Source organism: Coenobita brevimanus, chromosome 34 (assembly GCF_032717465.1).
Source record: "Coenobita brevimanus isolate Jiangsu-jjx chromosome 34, ASM3271746v2, whole genome shotgun sequence".
Classification (NCBI taxonomy): Eukaryota; Metazoa; Arthropoda; class Malacostraca; order Decapoda; family Coenobitidae; genus Coenobita; species Coenobita brevimanus.
In genome coordinates this window covers 3,321,524-3,341,962 of record NC_136987.1, presented here as the reverse complement: position 1 = coordinate 3,341,962, position 20,439 = coordinate 3,321,524, and the positions used below count along the sequence as shown (strand labels likewise).

At 41.8% G+C, this 20,439-nt stretch overlaps 2 protein-coding genes across 3 annotated transcripts in view; both read right to left on the bottom strand.

Annotated features, from left to right (window-relative positions):
• Positions 1 to 2,197: 2,197 nt before the first annotated feature.
• On the bottom strand, positions 2,198 to 2,878 carry LOC145396078 (uncharacterized). The gene has a single exon (XM_080269544.1). The coding sequence runs from the start codon at positions 2,876 to 2,878 to the stop codon at positions 2,198 to 2,200; it is 681 nt and encodes a 226-aa protein (XP_080125670.1).
• A 4,704-nt stretch (positions 2,879 to 7,582) lies between these two features.
• LOC145396103 (uncharacterized) overlaps positions 7,583 to 20,439 on the bottom strand; it is a 35,618-nt gene continuing 22,761 nt past the window's right edge. For both annotated transcript variants that reach the window (XM_080269570.1, XM_080269571.1), the window contains 3 exons: positions 12,689 to 13,786; positions 11,567 to 11,914; positions 7,583 to 10,048 (listed from right to left, as the gene is read on the bottom strand). In XM_080269570.1, the coding sequence (XP_080125696.1) occupies positions 10,041 to 10,048; positions 11,567 to 11,914; positions 12,689 to 13,786 (1,454 nt within the window). In that variant the 3' untranslated portion in view covers positions 7,583 to 10,040. The remainder of the gene's footprint in view (positions 10,049 to 11,566; positions 11,915 to 12,688; positions 13,787 to 20,439) is intronic.

The window sequence follows — 20,439 nt, the reverse complement described above, 5'->3', positions numbered from 1 at the left end:
TCAGAAATAATAAACTTCCATCATTTGCTGTGTAGTAACATGTAAAATATGAGAATGTGATGGTTTCTGGTGCACGTAACATGTAGTAACAACAATGCACGTAACATGTAATAATAGACTACGATGATAAACTGCACGTAACATGTAATAACGGTATATGATAATTTGTAGTGCACGTAACATGTAATAATAAGAGACTACGATAAAGTGCACGTAAAATGCAACAATATACAAAGATGTGATGCTTAGAGGCGTAGGAAGAAAAGCAAAAAGCAAGAGCCACTAACACCTTTTCCTGCGCGATTAATTCTGTTTATTACACCTTACTGTCCTCTTCTGAGTTGTATAAATCCTTTCAACATTGCCATACACGGCATAAATAACGTCCAAAATTATATCAACCAGCCATATCCAAAAATAAATCGCTACGGAAGAGGTGTTAGGGTAAGATGCAAGAATGACGGGTTCCCATGATGTATTGTCCAGGGAAGATTATTTATTTATCTTTTTTAATGCAAGAAAGAAGGAACCAAAGGCCAGGCGCCCGAAAAATTATTCCCTCCAAGAAAAAACAAAAACGAGCGCCAAAGTCAGTGAGGTTTTGTGGGAGTATGAGGCAGTGAAAATGGGCTTCAGTTGAGGTGTTGTGAGGTTATATGCCATGAAAATGTGCTTCAGTTGGGGTTTTGTGAGGTAAGAGGCAGTGATAATGGGCTTCAATGGGGTGTTGTGAGGTAAGATGCACTGGAAATAGGCTTCAGTTGGGGTTTTGTGAGGTTATATGCCATGAAAATGTGCTTCAGTGGGGTTTTGTGAGGTAAGTTGCAGTGGAAATAGGCTTCAGTGGGGTTTTGTGAGGTAAGTTGCAGTGGAAATAGGCTTCAGTGGGGTTTTGAGGGGTTAGATGCCGTGATAATAGGCTTCAGTGGGGTTTTTTGAGGTAAGATCCAGTGAAAATAAGCCTCTTTGGGGTTTTGTGGGGTCAGAGGCAGTGAAAATGTGCTTCAGTGGGGTTTTATAGGGTACGATGCAATGAAAGTGAAGTTACGATAATGGTGGTGTCCAGGAAAGATGCAGCAAAAATAAGTTTCAATGACTGGGGTGTCCGGATAAGTAGCAATGAAAAATATGCCAAGACGTGTTGCCCGGGTAAGGTGCAATAAAGACGAAGACAAACTAATAGCCACAACCGCCTTGTAAAGAATAAAATCTTAAAGTACTCTTTATAAAATCTAAGAACAGCTGACAAAATGGTTGAGTACACAATAAAAAGTAAAGAACAATAACAATCCTTTATAAATCTAAATAAGAGGTCAATGGTCAAAGAAAAAAAAAGTCCATTATCAATCAAAATACAAGATATCAAAGGTCAGAAAGAAAAAAATCATCCAAATCAGACTATGTTCAGAGAAGTTCAAAGTACTTCGTCAGAAAAAATGTCGAGTAAAAATATCAAGAAATAAGATGCACGATTTGCGAAAATCATGAGTAAATTGATTTTCGAGTTTTTGGTGCATCCGGCTCCTGTCCACCATCATGTGTGGTTGGTGGGCGGGCGTGTGTGTGTCGAGATTACAGTCAGAATCGAAGAAAATAATGCCATAAATCCGGAAGTCTGAGCCATAAATCCGTAAGTCTGTGCCATAAATCCGGAAGTCTGAGCCATAAATCCGTAAGTCACTCCTATAAATCCGTAAGTCTTTGCCATAAATCCGTAAGTCTGTGCCATAAATCCGTAAGTCTGTGCCATAAATCCGTAAGTCTTTGCCATAAATCCGTAAGTCTGTGCCATAAATCCGTAAGTCTTTGCCATAAATCCGTAAGTCTGTGCCATAAATCCGTAAGTCTTTGCCATAAATCCGTAAGTCTGTGCCATAAATCCGTAAGTCTTTGCCATAAATCCGTAAGTCTTTGCCATAAATCCGTAAGTCTGTGCCATAAATCCGTAAGTCTTTGCCATAAATCCGTAAGTCTTTGCCATAAATCCGTAAGTCTGTGCCATAAATCCGTAAGTCTTTGCCATAAATCCGTAAGTCTGTGCCATAAATCCGTAAGTCTGTGCCATAAATCCGGAAGTCAAGAGTTCAAAACGTAGATATTAATGGAGAAAATGTAGAAGAGTAAATATCGCATCACCGAACTCTCTGGCGTTTCGTAGGCCGCTCCGTACACCTGACAAGGAGAGGGGTGAACGCAATCAGATAAACAAATGTGTTAGGGGAGGCCGCTTGTGTGGTTCTGGAGAGAGGGCGCCCTCAACCCAATCCACCAGCGGGGGTAATTGATGCGGCGATTTAGTCTTCATCAACTCCTTAGCGAGGTAGGCCACGCTGTACGTTTCAGAGGCTAAAGTGCTACGCTGACCTGCTTTGACCTCCGGGGCCATCCAAGGGAAATTCTCCCTTGCTGGGGCAGGAAGTGGAGTACCCATGATGGGTTGCGTCGTGGAAGCAAGGCCCAGGTCAATCAAGGTCAGCTGTGGTCCGTTGAGGGTGAAATCGATGCAGACGTTGTTGGCCTTGATGTCATTATGGTATACGCCCTGCTCCGAGAGGCCCAGTACGATTTCTGCCAACTGACGTACTATTAAATAGACGGAGTAACAATCGAGATAATGACCGTTTTGTTTCCAGTAATATTCGACATCTTCTCCTGAGTAGTGAGTGATAACCATTAAATTTTCCAAACAAACACCAGCCAATCTCTGAACACCACCAACCATACTCACCCTGCTCATCAATCTAACCTCGCGTTCCAGCAGTTCCTCCGCATCATCGTCTTTGTACTCTTTTACAACCCAGTCAAACCCATTACCAATAACCCGGCGGCAGCAGCCCTGCCCGCCCTGACCTAACATTAAAACTTTGTTGTTCCACATTATACCATGTAATTCCGTTAAGGAAAACACCTTTATACCCCGCCGTGAACACAGCCCGTATAGATTCATTATTGCTTACGTTCAAGCAACAACGATCACGAGAGAGGAGTTCTCCCAGAGAGTGCACACAAACTACTGAATAGCAAAGTAATAACTTACTTTTATAGTTTACGGAGCGAGGTCTTTCCACCTCGAGCGCGCTGAGATCAGTGACCTAGTGCGAAGGAGGCGACTCTTTTATAGCTTTGACATCCGGGTCATAATATTTACATCAATTAGTTCATTATTTTTTTGCGTGAATGTTACAAACCAGCTTGAATTTATATCTAACAATTTTTGATAATGTAAATGCTGTAATTATTCTTTGTTTAATGAATATAATTAAATTTACAAAAATTGATTACCGTTTTTCAGCCGCATGGGTCAAAATAATTTCGTTAGCGTCGTTTTCTTTCGTTTTGTTTTCATCTTTTTTTTTTTCTTCTGCTTCTGCTTCTTGTTGTTGTTCTTTTCACTTCATTGATTCCTGGCAGTAGCTATGGAAGATCATTACCTACAGGGTAATACGGATTCATAAAGGTGAGATTTATTAGTATTTTAACACGCCTTCCTGTTCACTTACGTCTTTCAAAATTTGGCTTATCCCGGAGAAAACGCAGAGCACCATTATTTATTTATTTATTTACTTGCGTATTTATTTACCGGTATTTATTTTTATGTATTTATTTATTAAAACATCTGGAGATAGCATTTATAAACTACAAAATACATCACACTTTTCAAGGTGTTAATATTATATGCTTTGATAAACATGAAATCAGAATTACCCCTTGGCTGCTCTGAGTTTGAATAGATTAAAAAGAAAAAACAACCTTGCAAACGGGAATATAATGCAGTTCTTTATTCCTAGTCAGAGTTTTAATTTCAAGTTTTCAGCATTTTAGGTGCCATAGATTTCCCGAGCACAGTAAAATCATATGACCTGAGCCTAAAGGAAATACAACATGGAATTTCAGTTTGAGGGTTGATTGTGAAATGCTGGTTTTAGGGATTTTCATCATCATCGTCATCATCATCATCCAGATCTTCATCATCATCATCATGCAGATCTCCATCATCATCATCCAGATCTCCATCATCATCATCATCCAGATCTCTGTCATCATCATCCAGGCCTCTTTTCCTACCTAATGATGAGGTGAGGTAGGATCCAGGGAAAAAAAAATGGTATGATAAACTAACCAAACGAGTAGCTATTCAGTTAAATGAGCCACACTCATTCACTACCCAAGCCTCTGGATTTGTTTTTACTGCAGTAATAAAACCCCACCATTTAAGAATCTCATCATTTACCTGCATCGTAATAAATTTTGACGAAGTTTTGTCATAAAGTCCGCATTCTTTGCCCCTTTTTTTTTTTTTTTTTCCCTGTTAGGTTCGGTGCTGGAGAGAGACGCCTTCATGTGGTAGCACATATATAACCAGGCTGCTCAACTGCCTGGTTATACAAACGTTCTTCATCTACTTCCCTGTTCCTCAAAAGCAGAATGGTCGACTGCAGGAAGGGGGCAACTTCAGCCTGCATTCCACTGGGTTCGCATTTCAGATGAACCTGGGGAGCCAAAGACTGCTACTACTACTACAACTACTGCTACTACTACTACAACTACTACTACTACTACATGTGTAAGATCCTTGGTAGATTACAGAAAACCTGCCTGTTAATACACCGCTGCTGCCTGTTATGCTGATTTGCTGGTTTCCGCAATTATCAGCATCAGTTACGATTATGGAACCAAAACACTTCTCTATCTATTCTGTCTTCTCTGTCTATCTGTTCTGTCTATCTACCATTCATTCAGTCTATCTTCATTTGTCATATACTCTACTGTACCTCATCTTGCAGTACTTCCACCGTACTCTAGAATTAGGTCTTTATTTGTGCTTACTCCCACCTTATTTCACACGACTTTTTATTTTTAATGCTCCCACGTCATTATATTCAACTTACAAAAGGCCTTGTGTACTGAAGAGGTTTAATAAGGCTATGTATCTACCCCCATTTGGTTTGAAAAGTCTATCCTCTGATTAAAAAGAAAAAAAAATGGCAGGAGAGGTTATGAAAGGTAAACAAAGACGTCCCTGGGCCGAGCATGTTAAGGATGCTTTGCCTTCTTTCTTCACAGCATCATCATCCAGACCTCTTGTCCCATCTAAACCCTTTAAAACACCACCTCTTTTCCCATTTAAATCCTTTAAAACACCACCTCTTTTCCCATCTAAATCCTTTAAAACACCACCTCTTTTCCCATCTAAACCCTTTAAAACACCACCTCTTTTCCCATCTAAATCCTTTAAAACACCACCTCTTTTCCCACCTAAATCCTTTAAAACACCTCCTCTTTTCCCATCTAAATCCTTTAAAACACCGCCTCGTTTCACTTCACGTCATGTCATACGGATCAACCCAATACCATGCAGCATAAAGGGGTAGCTTAATCCCTTCAGTCTCATCACGTAGGCTACAGTACATATACAGTAGTTTAATTTTAGTCAGTCCATTAGCAGATTAGTACTGTATATTCAACCTGGGGTAGGTGGGGGCGCCCACCATCCACTCATTCGATGTAATGCTGCTTTGGGTGTCTGCCCTTTCCTCTCTTCCTTCGTTCCTTCCTCTTCTGCCTTTCTTTGCTTCATTCTTTCCTCTTCCTTTTGTCTACAGGTGACTTTACACTCCCTCCTCTGTCTTTCCTTCATTCTTTCCTCTTCCTTCTGTCTGTGAGAGAGCCTACACTGAGTGACAAGTCAAATGGTTTCCTGTAGACCAGGAAACCATTTATTACGGTGGGTGGTAACCATAATACCAAATTATGGCGCCTGGTGGTCTAGTGGGTAACTATGGAGCTCCTAAAGTATTGAGCCGGCGCAGATTTATATCCAAGGGGTGGTTGGGGTTTATTGCTCACGTAATGCCACTCAGGGATGAATGAGGCTGGTCACTCTCATCTTAAATGTCAGCACCAACATGCCTAGTCCCGGGCTCCTACGCTCCTCATGGGGCAACACTTGATTAGATGATGATGATGATGACGAAAGGATCTCTCGTAGTGAAAGGGGTAGTTAGATGTGTACAGCACCTAATGCCCCCAATACGTAAACCTTCTCCTGAGCTTAACAAAACCATCTGGAAATAGTAAAAGTGCCTGTTATCGCATGCAGGGACTAATGAGGTAATTGTTGAAATGTAACTTCAAAAATTATGAGTAGAGACATGTACAGTTTCAGACAGTACACTTGTTCCACTTTTTTATTGTGTAATTATGAAACTACTACACTGTATGGCCACAAGCAAAAGTTCATATGGAAAGGAAAAATACTCTTTCGTTTGGGGAGGAATAAGAAATATGAAAGGCAGGATACAAATACTGGCAGAGGATTATTGACAAACGTATGCCAATGACTTAACAGTATTCTAAGAAGTGTGCGAAGTTCCAAATATCACATCAGGTTTTGGAAGTAATTATTGTCTTGCTGTTAATCATAGTGAATTGGATTAGTACCTGTTTTCGTTTTTGAAGGCTCCACCGTGCTTGCATGCGTCGGCCTTGGTCACTTAATGGCGGCTGTCCACGCTTCTCGATCTCTGGCAACTTCCCTATTTAGTCCCATAACCTTGAGGTCACAGTGACCTCGTCCCAGGTCTTTTTCGGTCTACTTTTCACTACCTTATCCCCAATAATAACACTTCTCCCTTTCTGCACCCAATTATCATCCCCCATCCTTTCCACATGCCCAAACTATCTCAATCTACCTCTCATCACAACACCAATACACTCCAGTCCCATCTTACCTCTCAACTCTTCCATCGTAAACCTAACCCCCACAGGCCTGAGGCCTTGCACTCAAGGATGCATTGCACATCTACCTAATCATTGCCATTTCTATACATTTGAACCTGTGAATACCCTCTTCCTTTACTGCCCAGGTCTCACTACCATACAGCATTACACTCCTAACATGCCACATACGAAGATCCCCTAGTACACTGTGTGCATTAACCCTTTATACCTAGGGATATCTCTTTCATCATACTTTTTGCTTTCTCCTGTCGATTTGCTTCAGCCTTGGATAGATTTTTTTGAACTGTAGAATAAGATGTGGCCTTATGAAAGAATAAAAGAGGCACATTCTGAATTACCATCATCTGGTAGCAAGAATAAACTAAATGGGGCATCAACTGGATTCAAGGAGTTAATGTCTGCAACTGTCCTGCATGTTAGACCATAATTTGTTACAATGATTCAGGCACCTTTTTAAACTATATTGAAGCTGTTGCAATTGCTCATCTAAAGTACTGTTCATCTTATAAGAAAGCTGCCATTTAGCTATGCACTGTACAGTACAGTATCGTTTCTGTACATCCGCAACTCTGTAGTCCAGTGAAAACATGTATTACAAAGAAACATTTTTAATTGTCCACAAACAGTTTCTTCTATTATTCATATTTCAAGATAAATAAAGCTGTCAATATACAAGTTATCAGATATTGTATGACTAGGCATAAAATGTAAATATCTGGGAGATTAGTCAAGTTTTCTCACTGACTTTAACAAACTATCATAAGCTTCGAAGATAAATTAATGATTAGTCTTTGGTTATTAGAAGGTGTGATAATAAAAGTAGCAAATATATATTATCAATTTTATTTTTTTCATATTAGAATGTTTGTTTGAATGTTGTCCTATGTATTATTCATCAACTTTATTCATATAATCTTTGACTGATGTCACGAAAGTGTAAGAATCGGCACATCCAGCAAGTGCATCAGAGGCAAACAACAGTATGTCAACTCTCAGCAACTTTAACTCTCAGCAGCTTTTAGATTCCTTGTGAATATTCATCAGCACTTGCTCACAGCATTTCCTTATGCACACATTATATAAAAAATTTCTCCTGCACACCAACTTTTATCACACTTCAAGATTCAAACAGCAGTACATATTCAAGAGTAAATATTTTATCTGACGTAGTGAAGACCCACTACTTATGTATATTGGGGAGCAGCACTTCCACATACCCATATTTGAACAAAACTATGTAATATATATATTTAAAAAACTCCAAAAGAGGATGGGGAGAACAGTCTGCAGTGCTTATGGAATCACTGGAAAGAGGCCATTGTAATTCATCCTCTAGTAGAGGAAAGAGACTTGCCATATAGTTATAAAGCATCAAAAGGTAGCACAGACAAGAATATTATCTGCAGAGATACTAGTCAGTCTACATGAAAAGGCTGGGTACAGAGGGCTGGGGTGGCAGCGATGGCGAGTGTACGTGTGTGTGCATATACAGTACAGTACACTGATGTTACATTGGCCAGGTTACAGGTATCAGTACACTCAATCAAAAAAGTATCAGTGCACACTTGGCACAAAAAAATCTGGCACCACAGACGATGGCCACTGAAAAAAGACCGATGATCCTACCCTACACGTTGTTACCCACTGTCATGAGAATGCTTTATATCTATTACCTGTAAAATTTCCAAGTCAATACTGTTTCATGTGCACTTTATGACAGCTAATAAGATTAATCTTCTTAGGAAATAATGAGCTGTACTCATCATTTAGGATACTATCATCAGAATGCCATAGGCTATATGGTGTTGCCTACTTGTGGCACTTCTTATTCAGTAATTATGTGCACTTTCAGTTATACAATTAATACCTCTTGGGATGTGACAAACCGTATTGATCATTCAGGACATCATCGGCCCCCTCCTGTTGGATACTTTTTTGATCATGTGTACAGTCAGGCAAGAACGTATTGCTCAGTTCCCGAGTAACCATCAAGAGACTATAATTCATTCACCTTAACTTGGGAGATTTATGTCCTTTTCTGGTTTATCTCATAGTTCGATGGCAGAATATCACAATATGGTACTACAGCTCTACATCCTTTCCATAGCACTTCTACACTGTATTCCTGTGTTAATCTCATTTCATAGCTCAGCATTCAAGATGAGGCTGTGTCAACTTTAGGCCAAATTTAAGTGAAAGGAGTATAGTGTCTGACCAGGGAAGGTTGCAATACACAACTTGGCTGATTATACTGGAAACACATAGTGAGTACAGGTCAACATACTCAAGGGGAAGATTACGGTATACACAGGTCAGGTCGCTAAGGTGTAACTCAAAACTACCTCACCCTTCGTACTCAAAGGGGTGTAAACATGTATGGCAACAATTGTTTCTCCTTTTAATACATACTAATGCATTTTCATGTGTGTTTAATGTATGTCTACAAGCACATATACTCTTTACCCAGATTCCTTGCTTGGTCAGAGGAGAAAGTCGAGGAGTAAGATGAGGATGGTCTAATACAAATAAGCTCAACAAATGATATGTAAAAATAACAAATTTGAAACATTAACTACAACCCCAAAGTCTTCAGCACTCCAAAAAGCAACTTCCTATCTTACACCACTATATATATGTAATATAATGCATTCAGGATATGCTTTCAATTCAGTTTTTTGCAAAATACAGAAAAAATACAAAAACTTCCATAACATAATCATCAGTCAAAAACAATACATAAATTTAACAATGAAGTCACGTGGAACTATGAGAAAACTCTACATAAGGAGCTGCTAGCTAGGATGCAGGAGTGAAGTGCTGACTGCTGAGTGCAATACTATCATGAATGAAAAGGAGAAACATAGGGGAAAAAAAAAGTGACTTGTAATGCATGCAAGTTAAACAGGCTGCCAAACATATTAAAGGAAAAGTTGGTTAACCTTCATATATATTTTTTTTTTACAAAACTTATTAAAATGGTAGCATATATATATGTATGTATATAACTCCTTTTTTTATATATCTTTAAAAGACAATATATTATAATCTGACAAAAAATGGATCTTGGAAGGCTGTGTATATCTGCTGAAATGACATGAAAAACTCTACTTTCCATCTGCCATTGTTCTTCAAAACAATGCAATGGTTAATGGTTTGGTTATATGACCTGTAGGCTGTTCCCCTAAATAGTTTTGAACAGGGTGACATGGATCTGGATCTCAATATATTAATTTCTTATATAGCTACTGTACGTCTTCATCTTCATTTATACAGGATAAAAATCTGGCCATAAACTGCTATTAGAGATCTGAAAAGAAAGTACAAAATTATCAGACATGTTATACTTAGAAAAAAAATTTTAGTAAATTTTTTAAATTTTAAAATCAGTATTAATAGTAACCAATTTCCATACTGTTATTAAAAGATGCATTAGTAGTCAGTGACTATCAATTAGGAACAATCTCACCGAAAATATACATGATGAAAGCAAGGTACTGACAGTATGTTGCAGTACTGTATTATGATGATGCTTGCTTAGAAGACTGCAAACAGATGGAAAGATATGGATAAAGAAAAAATATGTTTTGGTGTTTAAAAGTTCTGATGAAAGCATAAATACTGTAAACATAACTGTGAGAGGAGGTACATTTAGAGAATAATTAAAAGGAAAAAAGAGCTATAACAGGGAGTCTGGAATGAAAATGAATTAACTTTTATGGACACAAAGATGCCCTAGAAGGGTTATGAAAATGTAGATACAACTGTAAGTCAAAGTAGAAAATGAGAGATGGAAGTGGAAGAATTATCATGAACAAAGACAAATATGTGAATAGGCTATTTGATGAAGCTTTTGGCACCTTGCAAGCTCAGTGCAACCGAAGCAAAGATTAATGTACTTCTGCAAAATAAACGTCCAATAAACTCCAACCAATCATCTGACTTTAATCCTTTTATTTAACATCTGGATACAGCACCCCCCCCTGAGAAATTATACTACTATGGATCCATCTACTGGTTATATAGTTACCACACAACACAGTATGGTTAGGCAGAGTCTAATGGTTACTTAGTGATTCATAGAAACAGTATATACTAAGCAACAGTGTGTCTCATAATAAGTGCCACCATAAATATCTACGGCCACATTCTCATACAATTTAGTGGTTCTCTAGAACCTCTCCCTTCTCAATGTATTTCCAGCATACCATTCTCATTTTTCTGCTGTTTACTGTGAATGAAATTCCCTTATTTCAGAATACAGTCCATACTTGTAAGTTATTTTGACTAATGTAGATGCTTGGCTGTCTAGTGGTAAGAATACTGCTGCTGGATCGAAAGAGGTAACAGTCTGAATCTCTCATGTCACCAAAAAAAATTTCTACCACGTAAAAAGGTTGTACCAGAAGCACAGGTCCATCTCCAACCCATAAATGTTGTGGACTACAGAAGCTTAGCCTCAAGCCCCTAAACCCAAATGCAGGTAATGTGGTACTGGCTGTTAACACTGTTTTTCACTAATGTATCGTATGAAACTTTTCACCGAGTTCAAAAAATGCAGCAACATAAAATATACTACCATACCATTTTTCACAAACAAACATAATCATAACATCAGAGATGAAAACTCATGGCAATACAGCAAAGAGTACTTATCAGAATTATGACTTGCATTAATTGAACTCATTCACCCATTACCTGGCAGAAAATTACAATATGTAATCGATGAACAGTATCTGTATCAGTAATCAATTTTAATGAGTGCCCATCCCCTAGAAATAGCAGAGCAGGTATAATTAATTACATGAGGTTGCCTGAAGATACTCACTCTCGATTTTGTGTGGTTGGTGGTGCTTGGGGTGGTGAAGTGGAGAGATGGTGTTGAAGCCTGGTGGAGGGGAAGTGGGGGGCCACATGGGAGCCACGGAGCGCTGTGTGGGAGCCGTGGGACCCGACTGGCCAGTGTGGGGGCCAAGGCCAGATGGGGGTAGCCCAGAGGATGTCACACTGTATGGGATCAAATTGTTCCACAAGGGATGTGGGCCACCCTCTGTGAGCTGTTCCATTGTTTTCATCCAATGAGGAGGGGAGTCTGAACGAGAGTCTGTGAGCTGGCCTGAGGACACAATTGCAGGGTCGAGCACTGTCAGGTCTGGAGCACCACTGGTGGTCCACCCTGCAGGGCAAATGCAAATATAATCATGCCACAAACATTATTATTTTGGCATGTACCCATCAAGCTATGTTGCAAATCATGGGGGTAAACAGTGAGGTACAGTCAAAGACAAAACATCACCTAATATTTCACCATTTCTAGCAGTTACTTCTATCTGGCTGTTGATATTACAAAGCTGATAGTGCCTTTGTATGTTTCTCTCCCAATGTAGCTATCACTAATTTTTAAAATGATGCATCAGGCAGGAAAGCAAAAGATATGGCCTACATGTGAAGTATGGAAGAAAAAATAAAATACTGTAAATAAGTACATAAAAAAAATGGCAAACTTTCACCCATGACTAAAAAAAAAAAAAAAAAATGCCAATAACGACTAGCATTTTTGCTGAGTAACAGGGCTACAATAACTAATGATAAAATTTTTTGCTTCTTCGCAGATGCACTCAAAATGAAGCATAACAACACTTAACCCTTGCTGAGCTGCAGACCTCATATGAGGCACAATGAAGGCCTGAATGGGTTAAGTTGCAAGCCTCTTACAAGGTGCAATTTACAATCGTTATGAAACAATGACTCAAGAGAGGTAAACTACCTTACAAAGTCTCAGCCCTGCTGGGATTAAAAGCCTGAGGGTTATGAACTATACAGTCTTCATCGGACTGAAAAAGTGATCTTCTGAAATACATTCACATCTTACAAAGAGGACTGCCTGTACTTTTACTGTACTGAACAAGTGAGATATGCAGTAAAATAACAGATATACTGTTTACTGTACCTTTGTGAGAATTGGCTACCGAGTTCATGGTAAGTTGTTGCAGGAGGGACTGCTGTGTCGGATGCTGGTGTGACTGCTGTTGCTGCTGCTGCTGCTGCTGTTGTTGCTGTTGTTGTTGGTGAGCCATGTTTATAAAGTTTGTCAAGGGATTATTCTGCGAGGTTGGATTGTTGGCTCCTCCTGCCAGGGAGTTTAAGGTATTAACTGTATTGAGTGTGTTCATAGTACTGACTGAGCATATGGCTGGGAACATGTTCCGAAGTCCATTTTCTAAATCTTTGAGGAGGAATGCATCACCCTTGGGCAATCCTATACCAGGAGGGGCTTGTGAGGCACTGAGGGATGTGTCCATACTAAGGAGTGACGGTGGGGAGAGCAGGTGCGGAGGAAGTCCATTACCAAGACCCCCTGGCATCCCTCCACTTCCCAGTCCTCCCGCACTGCTCCCACTTAGTATGTTTCCTCCAAGCCCCGGGGGAACACCAAGACCATTTGTACCCACCATGCCATTCAGCGGGGGAGGCACTGAAGGACCCGACCCCATGCCTGGTGCTCCCATGCTAGGATTTCCAGTCAGCCCACTCATGAACGGCGGTATGAGTTTGCTGGGTTCTGGCTGATTCTGGCGGGGTATGTTATAAGAGTTAAAGCTGCTCAGACCGTTAAACCCTGGAGGAGGTAATCTGGCACGTGACTGTCCGTTTGTGGAGAAGTCCAGCAGCGATTTGAGGCCTGCTCTTAACTGCTGTTGCTGCTGCTGTGTATGTGAAGGTTGATGCTGTTGCTGTTGCTGTTGCTGTTGTTGCTGATGCTGTGACTGCAGATGACTGTGATGGTGTAGTTGCTGCTGCTGACTTAACTGGTGGTGCCGCTGAAGTTGCTGTTGTTTCTGTTCAATTTTTATATCTTCTGCCAATGCCTTATTTGTTTCTTCAAATGGGTCAAAGCCTAGTTCATCATCCACTAGATTGTGACTGCCGGGCATATCTTCACTCTTTTCAAAGTCAAATATACAATTCCAGGTGCTGGCTGTATGATTTTGTGAGGGAAATACACTGTCCATATCAAATACTTCTGATGGTTTGCTTGTCGTCCAATCTGAAAGGGCAAGATTAACATTAACTCCCAAAGTCAACACACTTAACACAATAACTAAAAGTACCGTGAATAAAGAGCCAAAATCAATATACTTAGGACAGGATAACTCAAAATAAACAATAATTTTTCTAACCAGTAAATGGTGAGCTGAGTGAGTTCTTTGATCTCAATGTGGGACTGAAACAGGGGTGTGTAATGTCTCCTTGGCTGTTTAATATATATATGGATGGGGTCGTAAAGGAGGTACAAGGTAGGGCAGTGGATGTGGGGGTGGCCCTAATGAATGAGGGTGAGATTTGGAAGCTTCCGGTGTTGCTGTTTGCTGATGATACAGTATTGTTGAGTGAAGATGAATGGGAGTTGCAAGGTTTGGTGAATGAATTTGGGACAGTGTGTAGGAGGAGGAAGCTGAAAGTTAATGTAAACAAAAGTAAAGTTATGGTGTTTGAGAGGAATGAAGTCACAGAGTGTGCAGTGAGGTTGGATGGTGAGCATATGGAGAATGTGAGTGCATTCAAGTACTTGGGTAGTGTGATGAGTAAGGATGGAACTTTTGGGGATGAAGTACGTGAAAGGATACAGCAGGGAAGGAAGGTTGTTGGCACACCGAAAGCAGTGATGAGAAATAGGGAGGTGAGTAGGATACAGCAGGGAAGGAAGGTTGTTGGCACACCGAAAGCAGTGATGAGAAATAGGGAGGTGAGTATGGAAGTTAAGAAGTCACTGCATGATGGTATTGTGATCCCTACCCTGACATATGGAAGCGAGGCGTGGACCTTGCAAGAGGGGAACAAGTCAAGAGTGAGAGCAGTGGAAATGAGTTACTTGAGAGGAGCATGTGGAGTGACATGGAGGGACAGGTTGACGAATGAAGAAGTGAAGGAACGTTGTGGGGTAGATGTGGATGTGGTTGAAAAGATTAGGAGAAATACACTGAGGTGGTTTGGACATGTGGAGAGGATGGAGAATGAAAGACTGACTAAGAGGGTGTATGTAGGCGAGGTGGAGGGAGGGAGAGGGAGGGGTAGACCGAGGATGAGGTGGAGGGATGGAGTTGAGAGGTATATGAGGGAGGGGGGGGTGAGTTGGGGGGAGGGGAGTCAAATGGTGGGTGACAGAGTGACTTGGAGGCGTTTTGTCTGCGGCCACCCTTTGCGGGATTAGGGCGTCGGGCTATAGATAGATAGATAGATAGATAAATTTCTACCACTTCAGTTGTACATTTGGTCATCTTTGAATCCTTCCTCATGCCATCCTTAACCTGTAAACTGCAGGATAGGTCAATATGACTGTGACCCTGGTGTATAGAAAAAAGATGGATCTTCTAATGTCATCACAAACTAGTCATAGTTCCCTGATACAAATCAGAATATAGTGAAGTATGGGCGTGTCTAATCTATTACAATAAAGCTGACAGTCATTATGCAACAAAAACTGGGATTTAAAAAAAGAAAAAAAAAAAAATATTCTCAGCACACAGTTTTTGGCATGATGATATGAAAAAGCATATTTTAAAGTACTGTACGAGTATGCCAATATTTCGGTCAACATCTACAATACTCTTGCCACGGTGTGTTTCAAATACCACTGTATGATTTCCATCATGTCAATAGTAACCTATTTTCACGAATGCAATGGATGGACTTTTTGTTTTCTAGATTTCTGGAATATATACCACATTACTCCATATAAACATTACGAAATAAGGAAGAAAAGTAGGCAAATAATAATAATGATCATGATCACTATAATCATCTCCATTCAAGATAATTATGATCATGATGATGATCTCCCTGCAACAAATGAAGCCTCTCATTATCCTAATCATCACTAATCAAAATTCCCATTATCTTAATAGGCAGTGGAGGCTTCAGAAATTATAACAAACAATGTAGGAGGAGGCCGTAGCACGGGCCGAACAGGGTAGTACTCCCGAGGGGAATGGGAATGCTGGTGATAGGGAGAGCTGGAGCTCCTGTTTCACTAGCTATCTAACCATCCCCCTTTGCTGACCTTTTCAGTGTGACAGTAACATGGAGAGTAGACCAGCATAGTCTCCCAAACATTACCTCTAACTATCTATGCACTACACCACATGCACTTTACATTTCACACAACGTATCCCACTACGTTACAGGGGTTGGCGCCAGCAAGGGCATGCGGCCAGAAAACTTTGCCCCCGCTACCTAGTGGCGGACTTCTGGGGGGAGGCGTGGCGGGGGTTCCGCCGGCATAGATCATGGGTCCAGGGCGAGATGGGGCTCGGGCCTGTGCTAGAGGGTACAGGGCATTGCGGTTCCCAGGCTGCCGCTTCCGCCCAATAGAGAGGGGCCCGAACCTGGGAGTAAAGGCCCCAGGAGGCTGCCCTATCAGTGGGTGTATAATGGCGGGATAGTTGCAGTGCCAAGACGCGCTTGGAGGGTGTCCATGCAGCTGACCTGTCAGGGTGCCCCGAGGACACTACCACATCCACTGGTAATCTGGTGGGCTAGGGGTCCCAGATCCATTGCCTTGACATGGGATTGTGCTGTGAGTGGGACCTGTGCTGTGTCTGTCCCCATTTATTAATACTGAAGATGACAAAACAAAAAGGTTTCAAAGCAAGCCTGAGGACAGTAAATCACCCATGGGGATGAGGGTGGGTTCATGGAATGTGGGAAGTTTGAGGGGAAGAGCAGGGGAAGTCGTTGAGGCATTCAGTAGGAGGTGGGTGGACGTGGCGTGTTTGCAGGAAGTCCGGTACAGGGGTGGATCAGCCAGAAAAGATTGTTGGGAAGGACTGTTGCTATAAGTTGTTTTGGCAGGGGAGGACAGATGGATATGGAGGTGTTGGTGTGATGGTTGCGGAGAAATGGGTGGAATATGTTATGAATGTTTTGAGAGTAAGCGATAGGATATTGGTTGTGAAAATTCTGTTGGGAAGAAAGATAGCTGTGATTATATCGGCATATGCTCCACAGGCAGGATTGGATGAATCAGAGAAAGATAGATTTTGGGATGATTTAATACGTGGTAGTGGGTGGTATGCGGATGATGAGATAGTGATTTTGGGAGGGACTTAAATGGTCATGTAGGTGAAGCAGCCCAAGGTTATGAAGGAATGCATGGGGCTGTGCATATGGTCTAAGGAATGCAGAAGGGGAAAGGATACTCGAGTTTGGGGAGGCAACGGACATGATTGTGTGCAACACATATTTTAGGAAAAGAGACAGTAGGTTAATTACGTATGAGTCTGGGGGAAATAGCAGTCAGATAGATTATTTTCTGGTTAGGAGGGCCGATAGGAGGTTAGTGAGGGATGTTAAAGTTATAGGAAGTGAGGACCGTGTGCAGCAGCACAAACTACTGATTTGTGATATGGTGCTTAAAGAACAAATGATGAAAAAGAGGACTTATGTACCTAGGAGGAAAATATGGAAGCTGAAAAACCAAGTAGTAAGGGATGCCTTCTATAGCGAGTTGAGGAGAGTGGTGGCTGAACAGGGAGCTGTAGACAGAGGCGTTAATGAACAGTACAGAGCCCTCAAGAACAATTTCTTGAGAGTTACTGATGTAACATGCGGCTGGACAAGAGGACCACCAAGACATAAAGTAACTTCATGGTGGGATGAGGGTGTAGAAGCTGCAATTAAGGAGAAAAGAAGGCTTTTCCGGGAATGGAAGAAGGGTGGTAGCAAAGAGGAATATTTGGCTGCCAAGCGTAGGGCTAGGAGAGAGGTATACAGGGCAAAGTCTGAGTCACAGAGACAATTACTTGATAACCTAAATCATGGGGAAAGGAAAAATATATTTAGGGTGGCAGGTCAGGTGAAGAGGGATAATCGGGATATCGTAGGTGAGCAGTGTGTGAAGAATGATGAAGGAAGGGTAGTGGTGAACAGTGAGGATATTAAAGATGCATGGAGAGAGCATTATAACCGGTTGTTGAATGAGGAGTTTGACTGGGACAGGGAAGGTTTGGAGCCAGCAGATCCAGTGTCTGGCCCTTGGCCTTTGATTGATACTGCTACTGTGAGTGAGGCAATAGGCAGGATGAGGGTGGGGAAGGCAGCAGGTGTGTCTGGGTTGACTGCCGAAATGCTGAAGGCCTCAGGCGATATAGGGGTGAGTTTAGTCACTGACCTGATAAATAGGATTATATATGAGTGTGTTGTCCCAGATGATTGGCTGAAGAGTGTAATTGTAAATGTGTATAAAGGGAAGGGTGATGCCCTGGAAAGAGGGAATTATAGAGGTATAAAGCTTTCAGATCAGATAATGAAGGTAATGGAGAGAGTTTTAGAAGGTATGATTAGAGAAAGAGTGAATATTGATGAGATGCAGTTTGGGTTTATGCCAGGTAGGGGGACCACTGATGCCATATTCATTGTTCGACAGCTTCAGGAAAAATATATTGGTAGGAGAAGGGATCTTTATTTTGTTTTTGTTGATTTGGAAAAGGCCTTTGACAGAGTCCCTAGAGAGGTGGTGAAGTGGGCAATGAGAAAGCTTGGCTTGGAGGAGTGGCTGGTTAGGGTGGTTATGGCCATGTATGTGGGTGCTCACACCCAGGTGAGAGTGAATGGAGATTTGAGTGATGAGTTTTCCGTGAATGTTGGTGTGCATCAGGGGTCAGTCTTGAGTCCCATGTTGTTTATCATGGTACTTGAAGCCCTTTCACGTGACTTTAGAAACGGACTCATGTGGGAGTTGTTGTATGCTGATGATTTGGTGTTGATTGCAGAGAATGAAAGGGAGGCGGAGGAAAGGTTTAGGAAGTGGAGAGATGGTATGGGGCAAAAGGGTTTAAGGGTAAATGCAGATAAAACAAAAGTGATGATATCTAGGGTTGGTGGTGGTACTGTCAAAGACGAGGGAGAGTGGCCATGTGCAGTTTGCCACAAGGGCGTGGGAAGTAATTCAATCTTGTGCGGTGTGTGTGATAAATGGGTGCATAAGAGATGTAGTGGTATCAGAGGTAGACTGCGAGATAATGCTGATTTTATGTGTACGGCATGCCGGGGTGAGGAGGTGGTGATAGTCAGACGTGAAAGAATTGAACTTGCTGGTGAATCTCTTGTGTGTGTGGAAGAGTTTTGTTATTTAGGAGACATGTTGTGTGCTGGAGGTGGGGCTGGAGCTAGCTCTGTGGCTAGGGTGAGAAGTGGTTGGAAGAAGTTCAGGGAGCTCTTGCCTCTCCTGACATTGAGGGGGCTCTCCCTACGTGCTAAGGGGTCTTTGTATGCAGCGTGTGTTAGGAGTGTAATGCTGTATGGCAGTGAGACCTGGGCAGTGAAGGAGGAAGACATTCGCCGGCTCAGACGTACAGAAATGACAATGATTAGGTGGATGTGCAGTGCGTCCCTGCGTCCAAGGCCTGGAGGGGCTGGGTTTACAATGGAAGAGTTGAGAGGTAGGATGGGACTGGAGTGTATTGGTGTTGTGATGAGGAGAGGTAGATTGAGGTGGTTTGGACATGTGGAGAGGATGGGGGATGATAGTTGGGTGAGGAAGGTGAGAAGTGTTAATATTGGGGGTGGGGTTATGAGGGGTAGACCGAGAAAGACATGGGACGAGGTCATTAAGTGTGACCTTAGGGTTAAGGGACTGAACAGGGAGGCTGCAATGGATCGTGCAGCATGGAGAGCTGCCATTAGGTGACCAAGGCCGACACATGCAAGCATGTTGGAGCCTTTAAAAACGAAAACGAAAACGAAAACGAATGCAAAAGTGGAAAGAAACAACCATGCCCAACGAAACATACTAGGCATTGATTCACTTCATATTACCATAATCACAAAACACACCTAATTCAGTACGGTCTTTGAGAGAGGTGAAGTCAGTGAATGTACAGCGAGGTTGGATGGTGAGGAATTGGAAAATGTGAGTACGTTTAAGTACTTGGGTAGTGTGATGAGTAAGGATGGAGGTTTGAAGGGTGAAGTGCTTGAAAGGGTACAGCAGGGAAGAAAGGTTGCTGGTTCTTTGAAAGCAGTGATAAGAAACAGGGAAGTGAGCATGGAAGTGAAAAAGTTACTGCATGACAGTATTGTATGGAAGTGAAGCTTGGACGTTGTTGGAAGGACACAAGTCAAGAGTGAGAGCAGTGGAAATGAGTTATTTAAGAGGAGGCTGTGGAGTCACATGGAGAGACAGGCTGACAAATGAGGATATAAAGGTGCGTTGTGGTGTGGATGTGGATGTGATAGGAAGCGTTATGAGAAACACACTGAGGTGGTTTGGCCACGTGGAGAGGATGGAGGGTGAAAGACTGACGAAGAGAGTGTATGTGAGTGAGGTGGAGGGGGGAAGAGGGAGTGGGAGGCCGAGGATGAGATGGAGGGATGGGGTGGAGAGGTATATGAGAGAGGGGGGTGTGAGGTGGGAGCAGGGCGACTTGGAGGCGATTTGTTTGTGGCCACCCCAAACAGGATTGAGGCGTCTGGCAATAGATAGACAGATAGATAAATATATATGGTATTATCACCGTCAACTTGCACAACTTACAAAACATCCATCAGTGCCAATATTGCTATAACTGGTGTCTGCTGGAGTTATAGCTTCCAACCAATGTAAAATACGATACAATTCAAACAGTGTTCAAACCCAATATCTTTTGTGTCAAAAGGGATATGGTGCTCCACAATGCCTCATTTCTGGGTTAACAGATATTC